At 40.8% G+C, this 18,975-nt stretch overlaps 2 protein-coding genes across 2 annotated transcripts in view; one reads left to right on the top strand and one right to left on the bottom strand.

Moving 5' to 3' along the window:
* REEP3 (receptor accessory protein 3) overlaps positions 1–17,687 on the bottom strand; it is a 97,789-nt gene extending 80,102 nt beyond the window's left edge. The window contains exon 1 of the mRNA XM_038534066.1: positions 17,530–17,687. Within this exon, the coding sequence (XP_038389994.1) occupies positions 17,530–17,561 (32 nt within the window). The 5' untranslated portion in view covers positions 17,562–17,687. The remainder of the gene's footprint in view (positions 1–17,529) is intronic.
* Positions 17,311–18,975, top strand: part of JMJD1C (jumonji domain containing 1C) — a 322,913-nt gene continuing 321,248 nt past the window's right edge. Inside the window, exon 1 of the mRNA XM_038534062.1 lies at positions 17,311–17,362. The gene's annotated coding sequence lies outside the window, so the exon portion shown is untranslated. The remainder of the gene's footprint in view (positions 17,363–18,975) is intronic.

Genomic DNA, 18,975 nt, shown 5'->3' with positions numbered 1-18,975 from the left:
ATACAGTAGTCAATGCTCTTAACTCCTGGATTGTTCAAGGGTCAACTGTACTAAGAAGTAGTGATGTCACTTGCAGTTACTCAAAGGATAATGTGTGAAGCTGCATTTTATGAAACTCCAAATTTTGTAAATTAGAAAAGGAACATGAAAATATTGATATTTTTACCTTGTACTGTTTTTATACTGCTGCCACAAAACAGCGCCAGTTTAGCAGGCAAAAAGAAATATCTATCCTGTAGAAACCTCGTCATTATGAAATTCTGAAGAACTTACACTTCAAAGAAATTTAAAACTCACCCCAGAAATAATCAGTAATAACATTTGATGATTTAAACATCTCTTTCAGTATTATTGATGGAGAAAGATTAAAAAAATATACAAAATGGGATCTTAAAATACATGTCATTTAAAAAATAACCCTAATTTTCCTTAATTTAAATGATAAATATAACTGATGGAAAAAATGAAATTTTATTTAAACAGGAAAAATGTCAGAGCCTCAAGTAAGCCTTTGATTTAAGAAAAGGGTTAGGAACGGCTGGTGCTTTAGCTCTACACAGCATCTGTCCTTCTCTTATGATGAAATTTGCCTTGAGCTTCCTCTCACCTTCCCCCGGCCTCCAGATTTTACCTATTATATTTTTAGCCAATTATAAGACATTCTGATATACAATATTAATACTATGGATACTTTTAAAGGCATGGAATGATTTTGATGAATTTAAAAATAAACATAAAAATCTCCGCACCAACAAATTTTAAAGTGATCTTTTTAAGGCAGTCTAAATTGTATACTGCTGTAAACGTGCTATTTAGCCAATCTGACAAATGTGATATTTTGCTGTTGGCTAGACTTTGTTTCACATACTAGCTGGGAATATGAAATTCATTTCCAAGGTGAATTTCATGAAGCACTACTATAGAGAATGTTATAATAAAATCCAGACATTCCATCCACTACATTCCTTTCCTCTAATACTTCTGTAATTCAATCTAAAAAGACCAAGCAAGTCTGTCTGGGAAGATTACTGCTTTATAGACCACTAATGTTGCTAAGCTTCGAATATTTTCTGGGTACTCAAATATCCTGAAATCACTGAACACCAAACTACAGACATTTTATAATTTTTATCTCTTTGTTTTAAAATGGTAACAGTTCAGCAACTCAATTCTGTATAGTTTCCTGACACTACTATTTCTCAAAATCCTCACTTGGTTTTCTCTCTCACAATCTCTAGTGTAAAGATTTTCAAACCTGTTTGTATATCCTAATCACCTGGAGAGCTTTTAAAACAAAGGATGTCCAGGCCTTATTCCAGATCAATTAAGTCAGAATCTTTGAGGATGGGGTCCGGGAAAGGTGTTTTTAAAAGCTTTTAAATACCATATAGTGCTGTGTGAGTTCTTATTCTAAATAAAGAATCCACAGCATCTCTATGTAAATAGATACTCTTAACCCATGTTCAGGAACAGTGAAAATAATTTAATTAAGATTTTTAAAAGGTGAAAAGTTATCATTCTATCAACCATATTTCTCATAAGTAGCACCCATTTTCAACATTTGTAAAGCTGGAGAACTGCTTTCTGGTTTAAAGCCGTAGTTTTAAAGTATCCCATCATACAAAACTTCTTTTTAAAGGGTAAATAAGGTTAGGAAATCTTGTCTGTTTATCGGGAAGTTTTAGGATTAGTTTGAGGGATTGTTAGCAAAACATAAGACTAACTGACAAAACCTTAATAAAACAAGAATTTGGCAAAGAGTAAAAGGAATAAATGGTCACTGATTTCAGAGCTCAGTTTCAAGTTAACTTCTTTTTCTTGGTTTTTTTTTTTTTTTTTCCAGTTTATACCAGCTTTCCAATCTTTTATTGTTTATATTAGGAATTCATTTTATTTCATGAATTTCCCATCATGTTTCATAAGAAATGTTCCATAATAACCCACTTCATTTATCCCCCTAGTACATGTTTGGGCTTTGGGAAATACTCCATTACACGTTATAGAAGCCGATTGATTCCTTTCCTGATTTCCTTCTTCCTAAAGCACTCTCACAAAATCCTACAGGATTCCTCAACTCAACTTGGCTAAAATTCTTCACGTTTAAAAAAAAAAATAAAGTGTTATTCAAACGAAGTTGGCCACCCTGTTGTTATTTCTGGGAGGCTGCTAGGGTAGTACAGAACTATGGATAACTTTTAAAGTTAAAGCTAGTAAATTTACTTATTTTGCATTCCCACACTAGAAATCTCTGCCGATGAATCTGCAAATCTACTAGCTAATCATCTTCCAATCAGGTTCCTGAACGTCCGCCTCTACTAACCAAGTGAGCACAGAACATGGAATGACAAGGGAGCAAGGGGACAGCCTAACAGGCCAAATAAATCCTGGCCATTAGTGGGTGACAGATGTCTTAGCCAGATCACCCCCACAGCAATGCTGACCACACAGAAAACACAAAATTCTCTATTATTATTTTCCTTTTTCCTCCTTTTCTATAAATGAGGCTCAGCATGTATAAGAAACCAGAGCTACACATTGGTATAAAATGTTACTATTAGACATTATTTCCCATTGATAGGTTCGGGCCCATCCCAGATTCTAGAATTAACCTCATCTCCTTTGTAATAGTGGGGAATTGCTCTGAAACACATAACCTAAAAGTTAAATCATTCTTATGGAGCCGTTAGGGAGTTTCAAGTAATGTAACATTTCTGACCAACTGAACTCTCAAAATGGACAAGCAACATCAGTAGGAATACAAAGCAGATTACAGAGGTAAGGCTATTATTTCTGCATTTCAACATTTACACTCTCTTAGGTCTGTTTTAGTCTGGAAGTAGCTATAGTGAAGGCACATGAATTTATACATTTTTTAGGCATTGAGTTGCTTTTTTTAGCAGTATCCCACATATCAAACAGATAGGCAAGAAAACTACTGTCATCTGAAAATAAGTTAGGGGAAAAAAAAAAACTCTTAAGTGTTTATGTACCTACTTCTAGAACCTCAAAAATCCTTTGGATATATAAGAAATTGGACATTCTTCACTGGACTCATACCAGCTTTGAGAAAAAGAAGGGACTAGAGACAGACTGCCTAGTGATTTCACAGGGGTTCTGGCCTTCTGTTCACAAACTCTTCATGACAGGTGCAGCGCCTTCCCTCCCTCCATCTGGGGCCTGGCTGAGCACTAAAACTGGCCTCTACACCAGCAAGAAGCATATGGGCTGGGACAGGGGCAGCATCTCCTTTCTGATGGTATCTGCTCCCCCGTTGTCTAAGCTTGTCCCTTTAATTACCGTATCTTTGTCCTTATTTTGTCACGCACTTCTTTAAAAAAAAAAAATTATTTGAGATAGAGAACGTGAGCGTGTGTGCAAGCTGGGGGAGGGGCAGTGGGAGAGGGAGAGGGAGAGGAGAATGCTGAGGTGGACACCCTGCCGAGTGCAGTGCCCAACCTGGAGCTTGATCCCAGGACCCTGAGATCATGACCTGAGCTGAAATCGAGAGCTGGACACTTAATCGAATGAGCCACCCTGGCACCCCAAGCATTTCTTAAATATAAGAGTTGATATGAAGAAAATATGACACGTACTTCTAAGTTATGAAGCACAATGAAGTGAACCAGCCATCCAAAATCAAGGCAGAATAGCACCATTATCATTATTTCTGAGATTTTTCTTCTGCTAGGGTATTCCCAAGAAGTGACCCCCAATCCTAAAATCTGTGTTTATCATTCTTTTCTTTTTGGAAGAATAGATTTGCCATATAGGCAGATATTTCCTATATTGTTTGGTCTTACCTTTGTTGGAGTCTTTAAAATGGTAACCTACTAAATGTAATCCCATCTGGCTTTTTTTTAAAACCATACCAAACCAAACCAAACCAAACTTCACTATAATTTCCCCGTCATCCATGTTGATGCTATTTTTTTAAATTAAAGATTTTATTTATTTATTCATGAGAAACAGAGGTGGGGGGGCAGAGGGAGAAGCAGGCTCCATGCAGGGAGCCCGACCTGGGACTTGATCCTGGGTCTCCAGGACCATGCCCTGAGCTGAAGGCAGATGCTTAACTGCTGAGCCACCGGGCTGCCCCATGTTGATACTTTTTAAGTGGTATCTCATTCAGCTTTAGTGCTACATAATATTCCATTATATAAATATACTAACATTCATTTACCCAGTCTCCTCTGTAAACTAGTATTCTTGGTAGATTCTTGCTTTAAGAACTTTCCTATTAATATCCTTGCAAACGTCTCCTGCCATAGGTATCTAGGTCTACCAGGTAGTGGAATTGCTAGGTCTCCAGGTATGGGGATGATGAACACTGTAAGTTTCCAGAGCTGTTACATCTTCCTTTTCTGCCATTCCCAAAAAAATGTTGCTCTGCCCATCCTTGCCAACACTTGGCATTTTCAGACTTCTTAATTTTTGCAATGTAGAATGTGTGAAATGGAATTTCAATGTGGTCTTAATTTACATTTTCTTGAAAACTAATGAGTTTTGTGATTCTTTTTATATGTCTAGTTGCCATTGGTTTCATCTTCTAGGAGATGCCTTTTACTTTCGTCCCATTTTTTTTTTTTTAGATTGCTAATTTTCTTATTGATTTTAAGCAATTCTTTACATCTACTATCATACCTTGTCATATATGTTATAAAACTGTCTGCATTCTTCACCCTCACTGGGCCACAATTCTAGTGCTGGCTTCCATTACACCTTCCTTTCCAGCCCCCAAACTACTGAGGAATTGAGAAAACAGCAATATGGGTTTCCAAATAGAGCTTTAAAACTCATTTCCTGAAAAGGATATTTAAAACAATTGGGTATTTTTTCACAGAGATTAGCAAAGATAAAATTGTCAGGGATGGCACAGGTGGTAGAAATACACATTCAACACCACCGTTGAGAATGTAAAGTGAATCTTGATCTTGTTAAGGGTGGTGATACAGGAGTATTTGACAAAACTTACTGAAATTATTGCATGCAAATTCCAGTACACAGGTAGGTGGGGTGGCACACTGGTTCAGGTCTCGTTCCAGAGCAAGACTGCCACTAGCTCTGTCACTTAGAGTAAGTTGTGTGACTACCCTGGGCAGGTTATTTTGCTTCTCTAAAGCCTTGGGTTTCTCAATGGCAAAATGGGGTAATAATACAGATATTATTATATTATACAGCAGTATCTGTATCTGTATTATTAGGGCCGTTGTGAGATATAAATGAAATTGTGTGAAAGTGCTTAGAATAATTCCTAATGCAGAAACAGCGTCAGATGTAGGGTAGGCTGCATTTATCATTTAGTTTGTTGTAGGGTCTGAAAAGTTCTCTACCAAATTATAATGACATTTTCCTACATTTTCTTCTAAAAGTTTAAATATTTTAGTTCTGACATATAAGCAGGTAGTCCACTTATAATTTATTTCTGAGTTTGCTGTGAAATAAGGATGTAATTTCATTCTTTTTTTTCTAAGAGATGACCTAGTTGTCACAACAGTATTAGGTTACCCATCCTTTCCCACTGATTTTGAATACTACTCTGTTGTATCAGATTTCCACATGTGCTGGGTTAGTTTCTGGATTCTTGATTATGTTCCAGTAAGTTTATTATCAATCACTGCACCAATTCTACATGGTCTCAGTTACTATAACATTATAATCAAACTTGATATATAATTGGGGCAAGTCTTCCTTCCTTGTTCTTTACAGCTGTCTTATCATTGCTGGGAGTTTAGCTCTCTCCTGTGAACTTTAGATAATTAGGTTCCACGAAAACACAAACAGTAAGAATCCTGTTGGAATCCCACTGAATTTATAGTTAGTTGGGAGGAATTGATCAACATTAGCCAATACTGATCCATCAACATGGACTATCCATTTACTCAGATCATCTTTTAACGTTCACGTTTACAACTTTTTTTTATAGTTTTGTCCCCATTGGTACCGATCCTTTTAACAGGCGAAGGCAATCTGTGTACAGTTACTGTCATTACTGCCATATTTGAACCCATTTCCTGCATCATTTTTGGTCCACGTGTCCTCCATCACCTGTCCCTTTATTTTGGTCTTCTCTATCCCAGTAGCCTCCTGTCTCCTCCCCCTCTGTTGGTTTGGAAACTATAGATAATAACCTCTTAAGTTGTTATATCTCTGCATGTGACAGAGGCCATACTGTTCTCTCCTCGCCTTTACTGAGAGTGAAAGGAAAAAGAAGAACTAGAGGAAAAGGTGAGAAAAATGTAAAGCGGAGGGCAAGAGCCTGTGAAAATGTACTCTGAAGTGGGAAGTGGGGAGCAGAACTGAACATTCCACGGGACGGGGCTGCATGCTTTCCTTCCTCCCCTCTCTCTAGGCACTTAGGCAGTGCACTTGTAGGTTACACGTTACATCATCTTCAGCATTTCCTTCACCTCTCTTAGTCATTCCAGGTAACCATGGGTTCTTTTTATCATAACTATTACTGTTAAGATGGCTTACCATTTTTGTTTTTCTGATTAGTTTTAGTTGAGCTATTTCAGTTAAAGCACTACAAGAACTTGTCACTAGCAAAACTTTAAGGTAATGGGGTATAGATTTACAGGGAGAAAGTACATTTTATTTTTAAAGATTTTATTTATTTATTCATGAGAGACACAGAGGGAGAAGCAGGCTCCCTGCGGGAAGGCTGATGCGGTGACTCCATCCCAGGACCCCGGAATCACGACCTGAGCCAAAGGCAGACCCTCCACCACTGAGCCACCCAGGTGCTCCGAAGGTACATTTTATTTCTTAGGCTTAGGAGAACATTTGAAACAAAGCAGTATTTGCATCATGTTTACCACAGGAAATAACACAAAATTTAGGATTTAAAAATTCCTAAGAAAGTATTTAACCATGATAAAAGAGCATAAACTGTCTGTGTGTGTATGGAGGGGGGGGGGAGTTCATTTCCATTTTGTATTTCTGCCATTTACCTGTCAAGGAAAAGACCAGATATCGTTTTGGAATATATAAGCTTTGGAATATATAAGCTTTGGAAAGCAAAGCTTTCAGGCCACTTTTCTCATGTAATTTTATATAACGCTTTAATGCTTTCAAATTCTTTAAGATTTATACACTTCTAAGGCCCCCCTTTTTTTTAATAAATTTTTATTTATTTTTCATAGTCACAGAGAGAGAGAGAGAGAGAGGCAGAGACACAGGCAGAGGGAGAAGCAGGCTCCATGCACCGGGAGCCCGACGTGGGATTCGATCCCCGGTCTTCAAGATCGCGCCCTGGGCCAAAGGCAGGCGCCAAACCGCTGCACCACCCAGGGATCCCCTAAGGCCCTTTTATATGGAGCTAGCAGTGTATCTTTAAAGTGTAGTCTTCCCTATCCATTAATGATCCATTAAATACCTTAAAACCACCATCATTCCTATTTGCAAGATTAAGGTATGTAAAGTGAAAATCGAAAAGCCTTAGATTTCAGAAAACCAGAAATAAAAAACTAAGGTTGATGAAAATTAATGATTTAAAACAGTGCAAATAAACAAATATTGACCAAACAACAACGAGGAAGTTTGTTCAGCAATACTGAGATTAGTTGGTGTCCCCAAAAGAAAACAAAAATCACAGGCACAAAGCAGCAAAGAACTAATCATGGCAATTATGATCCCCATTAGGCAAATATCACCAAGTTCTCTTTTGTTCTTATATCTGCCCTTTCTTTAAATCCACACTCAAGAAGAGTGACTACTGCTCACTGTTTCAGTGGGCCTCTGGAAATTTAAACACAGAGAAGCCAGTTTATCCATTTACAGTTTTGGTGAAAGTGTATTCTAAATTTTGGAAGTCCTAAAGATTGATAATTGAAGTTTGGTGATGAAAAAGTGTCACATTAGCAGAATCTTTAGCATACAATTTATTCAGTGCTGTATACATTCATGCTATTTTTATTTTTTATTTTTTTATTTATTTATGATAGTCACACACACAGAGAGAGAGAGAGAGAGAGAGAGGCAGAGACACAGGCAGAGGGAGAAGCAGGCTCCACGCACCGGGAGCCCGATGTGGGACTCGATCCCGGGTCTTCAGGATTGTGCCCTGGGCCAAAGGCAGGCGCCAAACCGCTGCGCCACCCAGGGACCCCCATTCATGCTATTTTTAAATACCATTTATTAATCACTGCTAATATTCATGTAATACAAGGGTAATGTATTTACTTAGCTCAATGTTCAAGTAGTTTTTTTCCAAACCTTCGATTTTTATTTTATTAAACTTTTGAATATAGTTGACACAGGATGTTACATTACTTTCAGGTGTACAAGACAGTGATTCAATTTCTCTACAGGTTATTCTATGCTCACCACAAGTGTAGCTACTATCTATCACCATACAACCCTGTTACAATACCACTGACTCTATTCCCTGTGCTGGGCCTTTTATTACCATGACTTATTCATTCCATAACTGGAAGCCTGTCTCCCATTCCCCTTCACCCATTTTGCCCATGCCGCCCACCTCCTTCCTTCTGTCAACCATCAGTTTGTTCTTTGTAAATATCTAAGCAGTTTTATTATATTCAAAATACTTCACAGTTTCTCACAGAAAACTAATTTATTTATGGTTCTCCATAGGAAGCATCCAAGTAATAAGAGACGAGATCTTCAGTGAGGGTTGTACTCTCCCTTTCCTTCCCCCAAGTGATGGAGAACTCATTGCTCTCACAAGGTTGTCAGTCTCAATGGTGAACAATTCTGGGTATTGGAAAGCTTTCCTTTATTTACTGAATAAAACTGTCTTCCCTATAACATCCACCTATTGCCCTAACGTTACATTCACAATAAGGGAAAAATCAGTCTTCTCTTCCCCATGTGACAACTTTTAAATCAAGACAATTTTGTTAGACATTAAATGTTCTCCTTACCTAACCCCTAAAACTCCTTGGTATTTTAGTTTTTCTCAGGATATGTAAAAGAGATTGTTATAAGCTGAACTATGCCCCTACAACATGAAGTCCTAATCCCCACTCCCTCAGAATGTGACCTGATTTGGAGATAGGGTCCTTACAGAGGTAATCATGTTAAAATGAGGTAATTAGCGTGGGCCCTAACCCAATGAGACTTACATATCTAATACAAAGGGGAAATTTGGACACAGAGACCTTCACAAAAATGAAGGCAGAGATGGGGGTGATGTATCTATCAGCCGAGGAATGACAAAGACTGCCAGCAAAGCACCAGAAGCTGAGAGAGAGTCTTGGAACAGATTCTCCCTCAAAGCCCTCAGAAGGAACCAGGGAACCCATCGATACCCTCGCCTTGACTTTTACCTTCCAGAACTGTGAGACAGTAGATTTCTGTTGTTCAGGCCACCCAGTTTCTGGTATTACAGCAAATACATTTCTCAGAAATGTGACATGATAAAAGGTTTAAGAAATTTTCCACAGCAGGATGTTTTGTTTATGGGTGAGAATAATTCTTTCCTAAAATAGACTTACCATTACTTGGAAACATAAATGCTCTCAGCAATAATACATTTGAATACTTCCTGAAATTATGTTTTGAACTACTGGTTAGGACAAACCTATTATGTTTAGTTTTTTCCTATGACTTTTGCTTTCACAATTTTCTCAGCAGCTCTGCCTTTGCAGAGCTGATGTAACTGTTAATAGTAAGAACAGTAAGAACCCTTGGCTCTGTACTCAAATCCTAATATCCAAACAACTCAAAGGACCAAGAAAACTATAACCTGTAAACTACACTTTATTCACAAATTTAGAGAATAAGGAATATAAAAGTTGAGGGTAGAATATAGGATTACATAAATCATTTTCTAAGAATATGTCAGTATACTACATCAGATTTTCATCAATTTTGGGAACTTCTCTGTAAATACTGAAATAGAAATTAATTTTGAAACAGTAAAAAAAATTAAGATCAGCAACATTATTTTATATAGAAAATTCTTAAGCAAAAGATATCCTGAGATGCTTAGGAATTCCTGAATATCATTATTTATAGCCTGTAATTTCTCCCACAAAGTACATAGGAGCAGCACACAAAGCCATTTTCAGATGGAAATGCTGAGCAGACTGTGCCTTGTAAGGAAACACTCCAGTTGACCTTGCTGTAATAATGGAAATGTTTTATTTCTGTGCTGTCCAATAGGTAGTTACTAAACTTGAATGCGTATTGAGCACTCAAAATGTGGCTAGTGTGACTGAGGAACTTAATGTTTAACTACCTAAAAAGCCACGAGGGACTAGTGGCTACCATATATATTTTTTAGATTTTATTTTTTATTTTATTCATTTGAGAGAGAGAGAGAGAGAGAGAGAGAGAGAGACTGAGAGGATGAGCAGAGGAAAGGGTGGAGGGAGAGGGGAAGTCGACTCCCCGCTTACCAGGGAGCCAAACATGATGACATGACATGATGCAGGGCTGGATCTCAGGACCCTGAGACTATAACCTAAGCCAAAGTCAGATGCTTAGCCAACAGAGCCACCCAGGTACCCACTGCTACCACACTGAACAGCACAGCTTCTGGGTTCATTCCCTCCCATACATATTTTCCTTCTTTTTCCCTTTAACGCAGGAGTTCTCAGGGAGTGGCAATTCTGCCCACTAGGTGACGTGCGGCAAAAAGACATTTTTGGCTGCCATAACTGGGAGGTGCCAATGGGATCTAGTGGGGAGCGGCCAGGAATGCTGTTAAACATCCTACAGTGAACAAGACAGGCATCCCGAAGAAAGGATTATTCAGTCCAAAATGTCAAAAGTGTTAGTTTCAGAAACCTAGACATATTCAAAAGCCATATAATATTCTAACATTAGCAAGTTTGCTCTTGAAATCTTTTGTCATTGTTCAATATTCCATCCCAACTGCTGTTTTCTCTGTCCATAGTCTCTTAGCAAGTACACCACCTCATCTGATTTTCAATCATAGTGACCTATGTCAGTTTGACATGATTGAAGCTGGTAACTGTACTTTGTAATAGGGATAAATATACATAAACCCTAAACCGTTTTTGTAAACATGAAGACATTTATAACAGAAAAACTTTTACTTCTAACTTTTCATTTAACTTCATTTAATTACATGAAAGGGCTAGTTTAGTGCCAATGCGTGATCAGTGACATCAAAAGCTCATGTTCTGCTAGCAGAGATTCAACAGAAATCTTTTTCCACCTGACAAAACAGTAATATATTTAAGATCTTTACCCATTTATGCCATTATTATTATAAGACACTCTCTCATTTGAACATTATAACCTATACCAAAAGCAGAGAGTATTAAAAAAAAATCTCCGTCCTTAAAGAGTTCAAAAATCCAGTGAAAGAATAAATGGTTAATATAGCTGCAGTCACAAAAAGTGAACAAAAGCAAATTGTTTCTGAAATGGAGGCTAATAAAGGAATCTTGTTGGAAGTTCTGGCCTATGCAATGAAAACAAGACCCAACAGTTTCGGATGTGTTTTCTGTCCTAATGAAGGAAGACTGAAAAGATAACCTCTTATCACTGATGAAAAATTATATTTTTAAGATTTTAACTTTTTCAATTTCCTTGAAAATGTTGCTATTTACCTTATTTCTCATTACCTCACAGCAATTTCTGTATCTTGTTCTTAGAAACACTTCCTAAACATTTTAGTTATTCACATGATAAATCTCATCCAAACTGGAAAATAAAATCTACCTTAACCTAATTGAAAGATGACAAACTTAGACATCTCTGAGATTTTACAACCATTTAAAAGTATGTAAAGCACATATCAAGGAAGAAATATGTCACTTATAAATTGTGACTGCCCTCAAACTTCCACGAGGAGTTAAAAATTACTCAAGATGTTTTTCATTAATCCTATATGATCTTTGCATGCAAAGGGAAGAGGCAGGATGCTATCATAATAATGCATTTAAGAGTTGATGCTGGCTTGGACTAGAGTAACATACATAAAGCTGATGAAAACCAGGGGGGATGCTGTGTCTATTTTGAAGGTAGAGCCAACAAGATTTGCTTTAGGATTCAATGCAGGCCATGAGAGAAAGACTGGAACCAAGGATGATCCCAAGGTTTTTGGCCCAACCTACTGGAAGTACCAAGTTGTCATTAATTGGGCTAGTGCAGACTGCCAAGGGAGCCAGACTAGGAAGGAAATCCAGAAGCTCAGTTTTGGATATCTTAAGTTGAAGATGATTTTCAGATGTTTCCAAGTAAAGTAAGCGCCTGAAAATATGTATAATCATGAGTTCAGCACTAAGGTCTGGGTCAGAGATGTGAATTATGAGAGTCCTCATAGAAAAGAGAAAAAAAATCTAGGAACTGAGCTCCTGGACCTGCCAACTTGAAGAAGTCAGGGCATGTGGAGGAATGTGACAAGGGAGACAAAGAAGGGAGTGGCCACTGAGTTATGAAGAATACAAAAACAAGGTTTCTTGGAAACCACGTGAAGAAAGCACTTCAAGGACAGAGTGAGCAACTATACCAAAAGCTCCCGATAAGTCAGATGAGGACCAAACAATTGGGTCACACGGGGTCACCTGTGACCTAGAGAATGGCAATTTCAGTAGAGTGGTTGGTGGCAAAGCCTACATGGTATGGGTCTGAGAGTGACCTAAAGGAGAGGAAATGGGGAAAGTGAACATAGACGTTCTTCTGAGGAGTTTTTGCTTTAAAAGGGAGGGGGAAGGGGCTCCTCCTGCTGAACTGGTGGCTCAGCAGTTAAGCGCCGCCTTGGGCCTGGGGGGTGGTCCTGGAGACCCGGGATGGAGTCCCACATCAGGCTTCCGGCATGGAGCCTGCTTCTCCCTCTGCCTGTGTCTCTGCCTCTCTCTCTCTCTCTCTCTGTGTGTGTGTCTGTCATGAATAAATAAATAAATAAAAAATCTTAAAAAAAAAATGGAGGAGGGAGAGAGAGGAATGGGATAATAAGATGAAAAGTAGGCCAAGAGTTTTTTTGTTAAGTAGGAGAAATAATAGCATGTTTGTGGAGAAAGATCTAGGACAGAGGGAAAACATGCTGGAAAGAAGTGGGAAAATTGCTGGAGTATGGTTTTTAAGGATTGTAATTTAGACTTTAACGATACCCATTAAATATAATCAAAGAGGATCAATTTACTTCTGCTAGATAATAAAACTATGGTAAGACAAAAAGTGTTATTAATGTAAAAAGGGAAATACAGATGTATGGAATATAAAAGGTCTCCAAATTAATCTAATTCTATATGAGAAAGTAGTACTTATCAAATATCTAGAGTAATTAGTACTCTATATTTAGAAGTGAAAAATCACAGAGTAAAAAATGAACAAGTTGAACTGTATTAAAATTACAAATTCTCCTTACAACTAAAAATAAAATATCTAAAGAGAAGTATTACTAGATTGAGAAACAAATTTAAGTTGAATATGGCTTGAGGTTAATTAAGTAAGGAGCTCAAACAAGTAAATTATCAAGTAACCAAAAGATAAATGGGTCAAGTACATACAGACTACTTGTACAATAGGAGATACTATAAATATCAGGACAAGTATTAAATCTTGCTAACAGTAAAATGCAGAAAAAACCCCAATGCAATCTGTTATACATGTTAGGAAAATACGAAAAAGTTAAAACACCCAAGCCTGGCTAAACTGTGAGAAAGACAGTAATCATACACTGTTGGTGGCAATGTAAAATATTAACATCCTTTTGGACAGCAATTTGGCAATTCATATCACCAGTCCTAAAAATACTCATAGCCTTTCACCCAAATGCTCCTCTTGGATATTCTGCCTAAGAAAATACTTAAAAAGAAAAAAAGTATACATAAATGATGTTTACTGTGGCATTATAATTATGTTGACATTAGTTATGATAATATTAAAAATGAACTAAAAGCAAAATTAAAGAAATGAATGGCTATGAAAATTATGAATATTGGCCTGATTACAGAAGAGATAAAATATGATTTCAGAGAACACAGAAGATGCTTACAATATACTAAGAATAATATAAAACTTTATTTTTATTTATTTTTTTACTATACTCTAAATATAACTATGTCACCTACAACAAGACAAAGAAAAATGTAAATTGAAAACAGTTTCAACATCCAGTCTGTTGGGACTGTAGGGGAATACGTTCTTCCTTGTTCTGATAACAACTAATACTTACTGAATACTTATCACGTGTCCAATGCTGGACTATACACGTTATGTATATGGACACATATAATCCTATGGGGGTAGGCTGCAGTCAATAAATGGCAGAGCTGATATTTGAATTCAGGTAGTATTTCATCCTGATCTTAACCACAATGATATATACCTAAATTAAGAAAAGTTAGAAAAGTAGGATTTCTCTCAACCTGTAAGAGTCATGTTTCAAAAGGTAAGGTATAGGTTATCACAAATGAATGAAATATCATTTGGTAATCTCAGACTACTATACCTTAATAATTGCTAACTTTTCAATCTTGCCTGCAAAGTTAAAACTGATTTTAAACAGAATGGAAAAACCCAACAAAATAAAAACCATTTCATACCACTACAGAATGCTAGAGCTGTATGAGAGAGTTGATTACCAAATCCCTTTATCTCTATAGAGAAACTGAGGTCTCCAATCAGTAAGAGGCTGACTCAAGGTCATTTGGGTGGTTAATATAACGAAAGCTAGTTCTATATTCCAGGTTCCCGGAGGGGTCCAACAATATTTCTTTCTATACTGCCTTATTCCCCTCCCCCACAAAAAACCATACCTATTACGTTTTAAGTGCAGAATAAATGCCAAGCTGCACATCTGGTGTGTTTTAGTTAAACTAATATTTACAATAGTTTTAATAGTGGTTTAATATTATAACCACTTTAAGAAGATGGCAGTGAAGCTCAGATGAGTTTAGTACATCACGCAGCTATTAACTGGCATCAGGATCTGATTCCAAAGCCAGGGCTCTTCCTCTAGTATCTACCACAAGGTCTGGAGAGAGAGTGCTCATGCACAGGAAGCTCTGGTTCTGGAAGTTCCTTGTGTTCCCTGCGCATGCCACCCAAAGGTTCACAGTAAGAAAACTATCTGATCTTTCTTCAGGCTCAGGACTAGCAGGCTGTACCAGCAGGTTAAAAAGAACGTAAATAAATTCTATCTCCTGGCATGAAAAAAAGTCTCCAAGTTTGTGTAGGTCCTGGACTGGGCTTTTTGTGTCCTATAGTACAACAAGGGAGAATACATTCTACTGAGAAATTGAGGAGAGCAGGGGTAAAATATAACGATGCTTGTATTCCTTGACAATTGTGCTTTCTAGTATGCTAATGGTTCAATGGCTCGTGACATATAATTCCATGACCTTTCCTCCCTCCCATTTTTTTCTTTTCTTTTGCTTCACACTTCAAATTCCATAGATTCTAGTACTGCAGGCTTTAGTCTTTTCTCTCCAGTTAGGGAGCCCCCTAAGTGAGCTCCTTGTCTTCAGAGTTTCTTCATTTACAACCATCTCACTCAGCAAGGAAGAGAATCTTCAAAAGTGAAGCCACTACTGCCTAACAAAATTTATCACTTTTTCCTTAAATTCCTTGAAAACAGGCCCTAGTCTACCTTTCCAGCTTTCTCTCCTGTCCCTCAAGTTCCCTGTAACTAATCTGGGCTTTCCCTGCTTTGTGCTTTTGGCTCACAAAGATCCCTTATCTGGAATCCTCTCCTCTTTCATCTTTGGCTGTCTAAATTCAGAAGGTCCTTTAAGGTCCATCTCAAATGTAATCTCCCTTGTTTTTTCTGGTTCTCCAACCAGATATAATTCCCTCCTTTTCTAACCCTTACAGCACTGGGTTGTAACTCTTACAAGACTCCACATTGTCACCTGTATTGCAGCAGGTATCAGTGTTTGAACTGTCAGTTCCAGTAACATCAACACTGTGTTACTAACTTTTGCGTTATAGGTAGCACCTAGAGAAGACTTTCATATTCATAGCCCATGATCAAAACCAAAAATTTGATTTGAGTAATGCAAACTACATCAAAGTGCTTCACAATTTTCTGTTAAAAAAAAAAAGAAAACTGGTCAAAGGAAACCAGTTTAAAAAAAATAGTTACAGCTTCTTAAATGGGGCACTTCATTTTCTAGGTGCAAACACAACAGTTGATATACATCTAGCAGGTCAAGAAAGGTGTGCTTGGATTATGTAAATGACGCTTAAAAGGCTGAAAAAGGCTGAAAAAAAAAAAAAAAAGGCCTCAAAAACCCCAATCTGAAGACATCTGCAGTGTGCTTTTATTTCCTGATTTTTAGTTCTGTTCAGAGGAATGCAGGAAGCTCTGAAGCTTTAAACCTAGAATCTGTAGGGAGGTAGGGCAAACTTCATGAAGACAATCAAATGATGAAGTCAGAAGCTACTGCAAATCAGGCTGAATAGAGCTACTGAGTGACTGATCCACTCTCGAACAAAAAACCAAAACTCAGAAAATTTAGCTTCTTCTCAGTGAAAAACTAAATCCGGAAATCTGGTAAATGTTCTATTTTCCACACTCTATAGCTGATTCGGAGAAGCCTGCTGCTCAACAAAAACATTCCGCACAGGTGCTGAGGTAACAGTACTCCTACAGAGATCATGAATAATGAATCCGGGGGGCCCCTGGCTGTACCTACGTCATTGCTTACTTTGTGACCAATTTTCTTTTTTTGTTTTTGTTTATGGTTTGAAGACCGGGGGTAAGGTGGGGAGGATGAGAAAAAAATCGGTTTAAATTGTAGTCAGACAAAATGGAGTTAGTGGAGTGGCGCTGTGTAATTTTTGTCTCACGGACCTGTAGCGCTTGGTAAGGGCACGATGAAATTAGCCGATAATCTGATAAGAGCAAGAGGCACCTGCAGCCTCTCAGTCACTTGGCCGACGCCTCCGACCACACCAGGCCGGGCCCCTCCGCGAGCGGGTGGTCGCCATTCCACGGGAGACGCTGGGTGAGCGCCAGTCTTGGGGCAAGCGGGACCTCTCCCCGGGACGGGAGCTAGGAGCGCTCTCAGGTTTTTAGACAAATCTCTCCTCCTACCACACGTGACCGAATGGCATTCGGCCGCCCAGGGAGACCCCGCACCGCACCAGCCGCGGGATACAAAGGCTCCCGCCGCCGCCGCCGCCGCCGCATCCTCGGGAGGGTCGCCGGGCCTCCCGCGCTCGCGTCAGCGGAGACTGCGCAGGGCGCCGCCGCGAGGCGCGCCGCTCCCGGGCCCACAGGGCGGTGCCGCGCAGCGCGGGGAGCGGGAGCGGGAGCGGGGAGCGCGCGCCGCCGGCCTCGCGCGCCCGCCCGCCCAGCGCCTCGGGAGCAGGGCCGCCGCGCCGCACGCAGCCCGGCCGCGCCGCAGCCACAGCCGCCGCCGCCGCCGCCGGACCTTCGCCCGCCACAGGGAGCCCCGCAGCGCCGTGGACCCGGGTGAGGAGGCCGAGGCCGCCCCCCAACCCCCCCCCCCCCCCCCCGCCCCCGGGCAGGCCCAGGGCCCGGCCAGCCCGCTCCGGCCCAGGCCCGGGCCCGGGCCTTCCCCCCTCCCTGCGCCTCCCCGGGGCTGGCGCGGGCGGCGGGGCTTCGGGAGCGGCACTTACACCACGGCTCTGGAGATCATCCAGGACACCATCTTCCCGGGGGCTTGGCCCCCACTTCGGGGGAGGCTGGGCGCCGAGCGTGGCGGACCAGGCCGCCAACGGCAGGCCGCGCGCTCGCCGGCTCCTCGCGCTCCCCGGGGCCGCGCCGGCGCCCTCGGGAGCCGGGCCGGGTGTGTGCGCGCCGCGGCCCGAGCTGCGCGGCGGTCGGCCCCCCGCCCGTCCCCGCCCGTCCCCGCCCGCGGCCGAGCCGCCGCCGAGCCAGCCGGCCCCGCCCCTGCGCTCCGCTGATAGGCGGCGGCGGCGGCGGCGGCGCGGCGGCCGAGGCCGGGTCTGGGCGGCGGGGACCCCGGCCGGCGCCTGCGAGCCTCGGGGCGCGGCCTCCGGCGCCCGGGCCCCCGCCCGCCTTCTCTCTCCAGCTCTGGGACGCCCACCCGGCGTGGAGGGGACGAGGGGGTGGCGGGAGGCCGAGGCCGGGGGCTTGCGGGCGGGGGCTGGGATTTATGTGTGGAAAGAAATAGCAGGAACTCTGCCCGGCGGAATCCTCCGGATCAGGCCCTGGAAGCCGGGGATCCCCGGCAGGACTTTGAGGTGTGTGTGATCGATCGCATCCGCTGTCTCGGGCGTCTGAGGGAGACGTCGGCAGGATCCTTGTGCAAGCCTCGGTGTAGGTCGGCAGCCTGGTGCTGCGCGCTGCAGAGCTGGGAGGGGCGGACGAGCGTGGCGTCGGATTTCGTGTTTGCAGCAGTGGGTGTATCGATATCACCGTCCTGGGCCTCTCAAACCACCTTCCCAATCACAACATCTGCAAAGCCTGTTTTACAAACACATCTGAACCTGCCGGGTATTCAAAGTAAAAAAGGGCCTAGGGCTCCTGACCTGCTCTGCTATTTACAGTTGTCTTTTTTGGGGGGTGGGGGTGGGTTGGGTTACTGCTTACTCCTTGCAGTTCTTGCAGATAGCGTTAATTTCAAGAGAGAGGATTTAAAAACTGTTTCTGGTTGTAGTGCCCAATTGAGAAAATGATCTTCAAGTGTAGTCTTGTTTTCTTCCCCCGCCCCCCCCCCCCCAGTTCAGAGGACAGTAAAAGTTAATTCTAATATTCAGATGGTACGAAGAATAAAGGATGAAATGTGGGCTTCAAGCCTTTAATTATAAAGTCCTAAAAAACAGCTTATTTTGTGACCATGTAATTTATTCTTTTTGTTCCTCAGTTTCCCCACAGTAAAAAGAGACTAATAATACTGCAGCTTACCTTGTCGGAGTGACATGAGGCAGTGCTAAATAACATGTTTAGGCAGTTCTCCAGCTTGCTTGGAAGAAAATCGAGGGCATACATAAGATTGTCCAGAGTTCTTTTAAGTTCCCAGGTTCAATAAATTTAGTACTATTTTTATTATTTAAGAATTGAGCTCAAAAGTTGCTTTCAACTTCAGGGTTAGGTTCTTT

Source organism: Canis lupus, chromosome 4 (genome assembly GCF_011100685.1).
Source record: "Canis lupus familiaris isolate Mischka breed German Shepherd chromosome 4, alternate assembly UU_Cfam_GSD_1.0, whole genome shotgun sequence".
Classification (NCBI taxonomy): domain Eukaryota; kingdom Metazoa; phylum Chordata; class Mammalia; order Carnivora; family Canidae; genus Canis; species Canis lupus.
The sequence above is the reverse complement of the archived record's forward strand: the minus strand, read 5'-3'. Positions and strand labels throughout refer to the sequence as shown.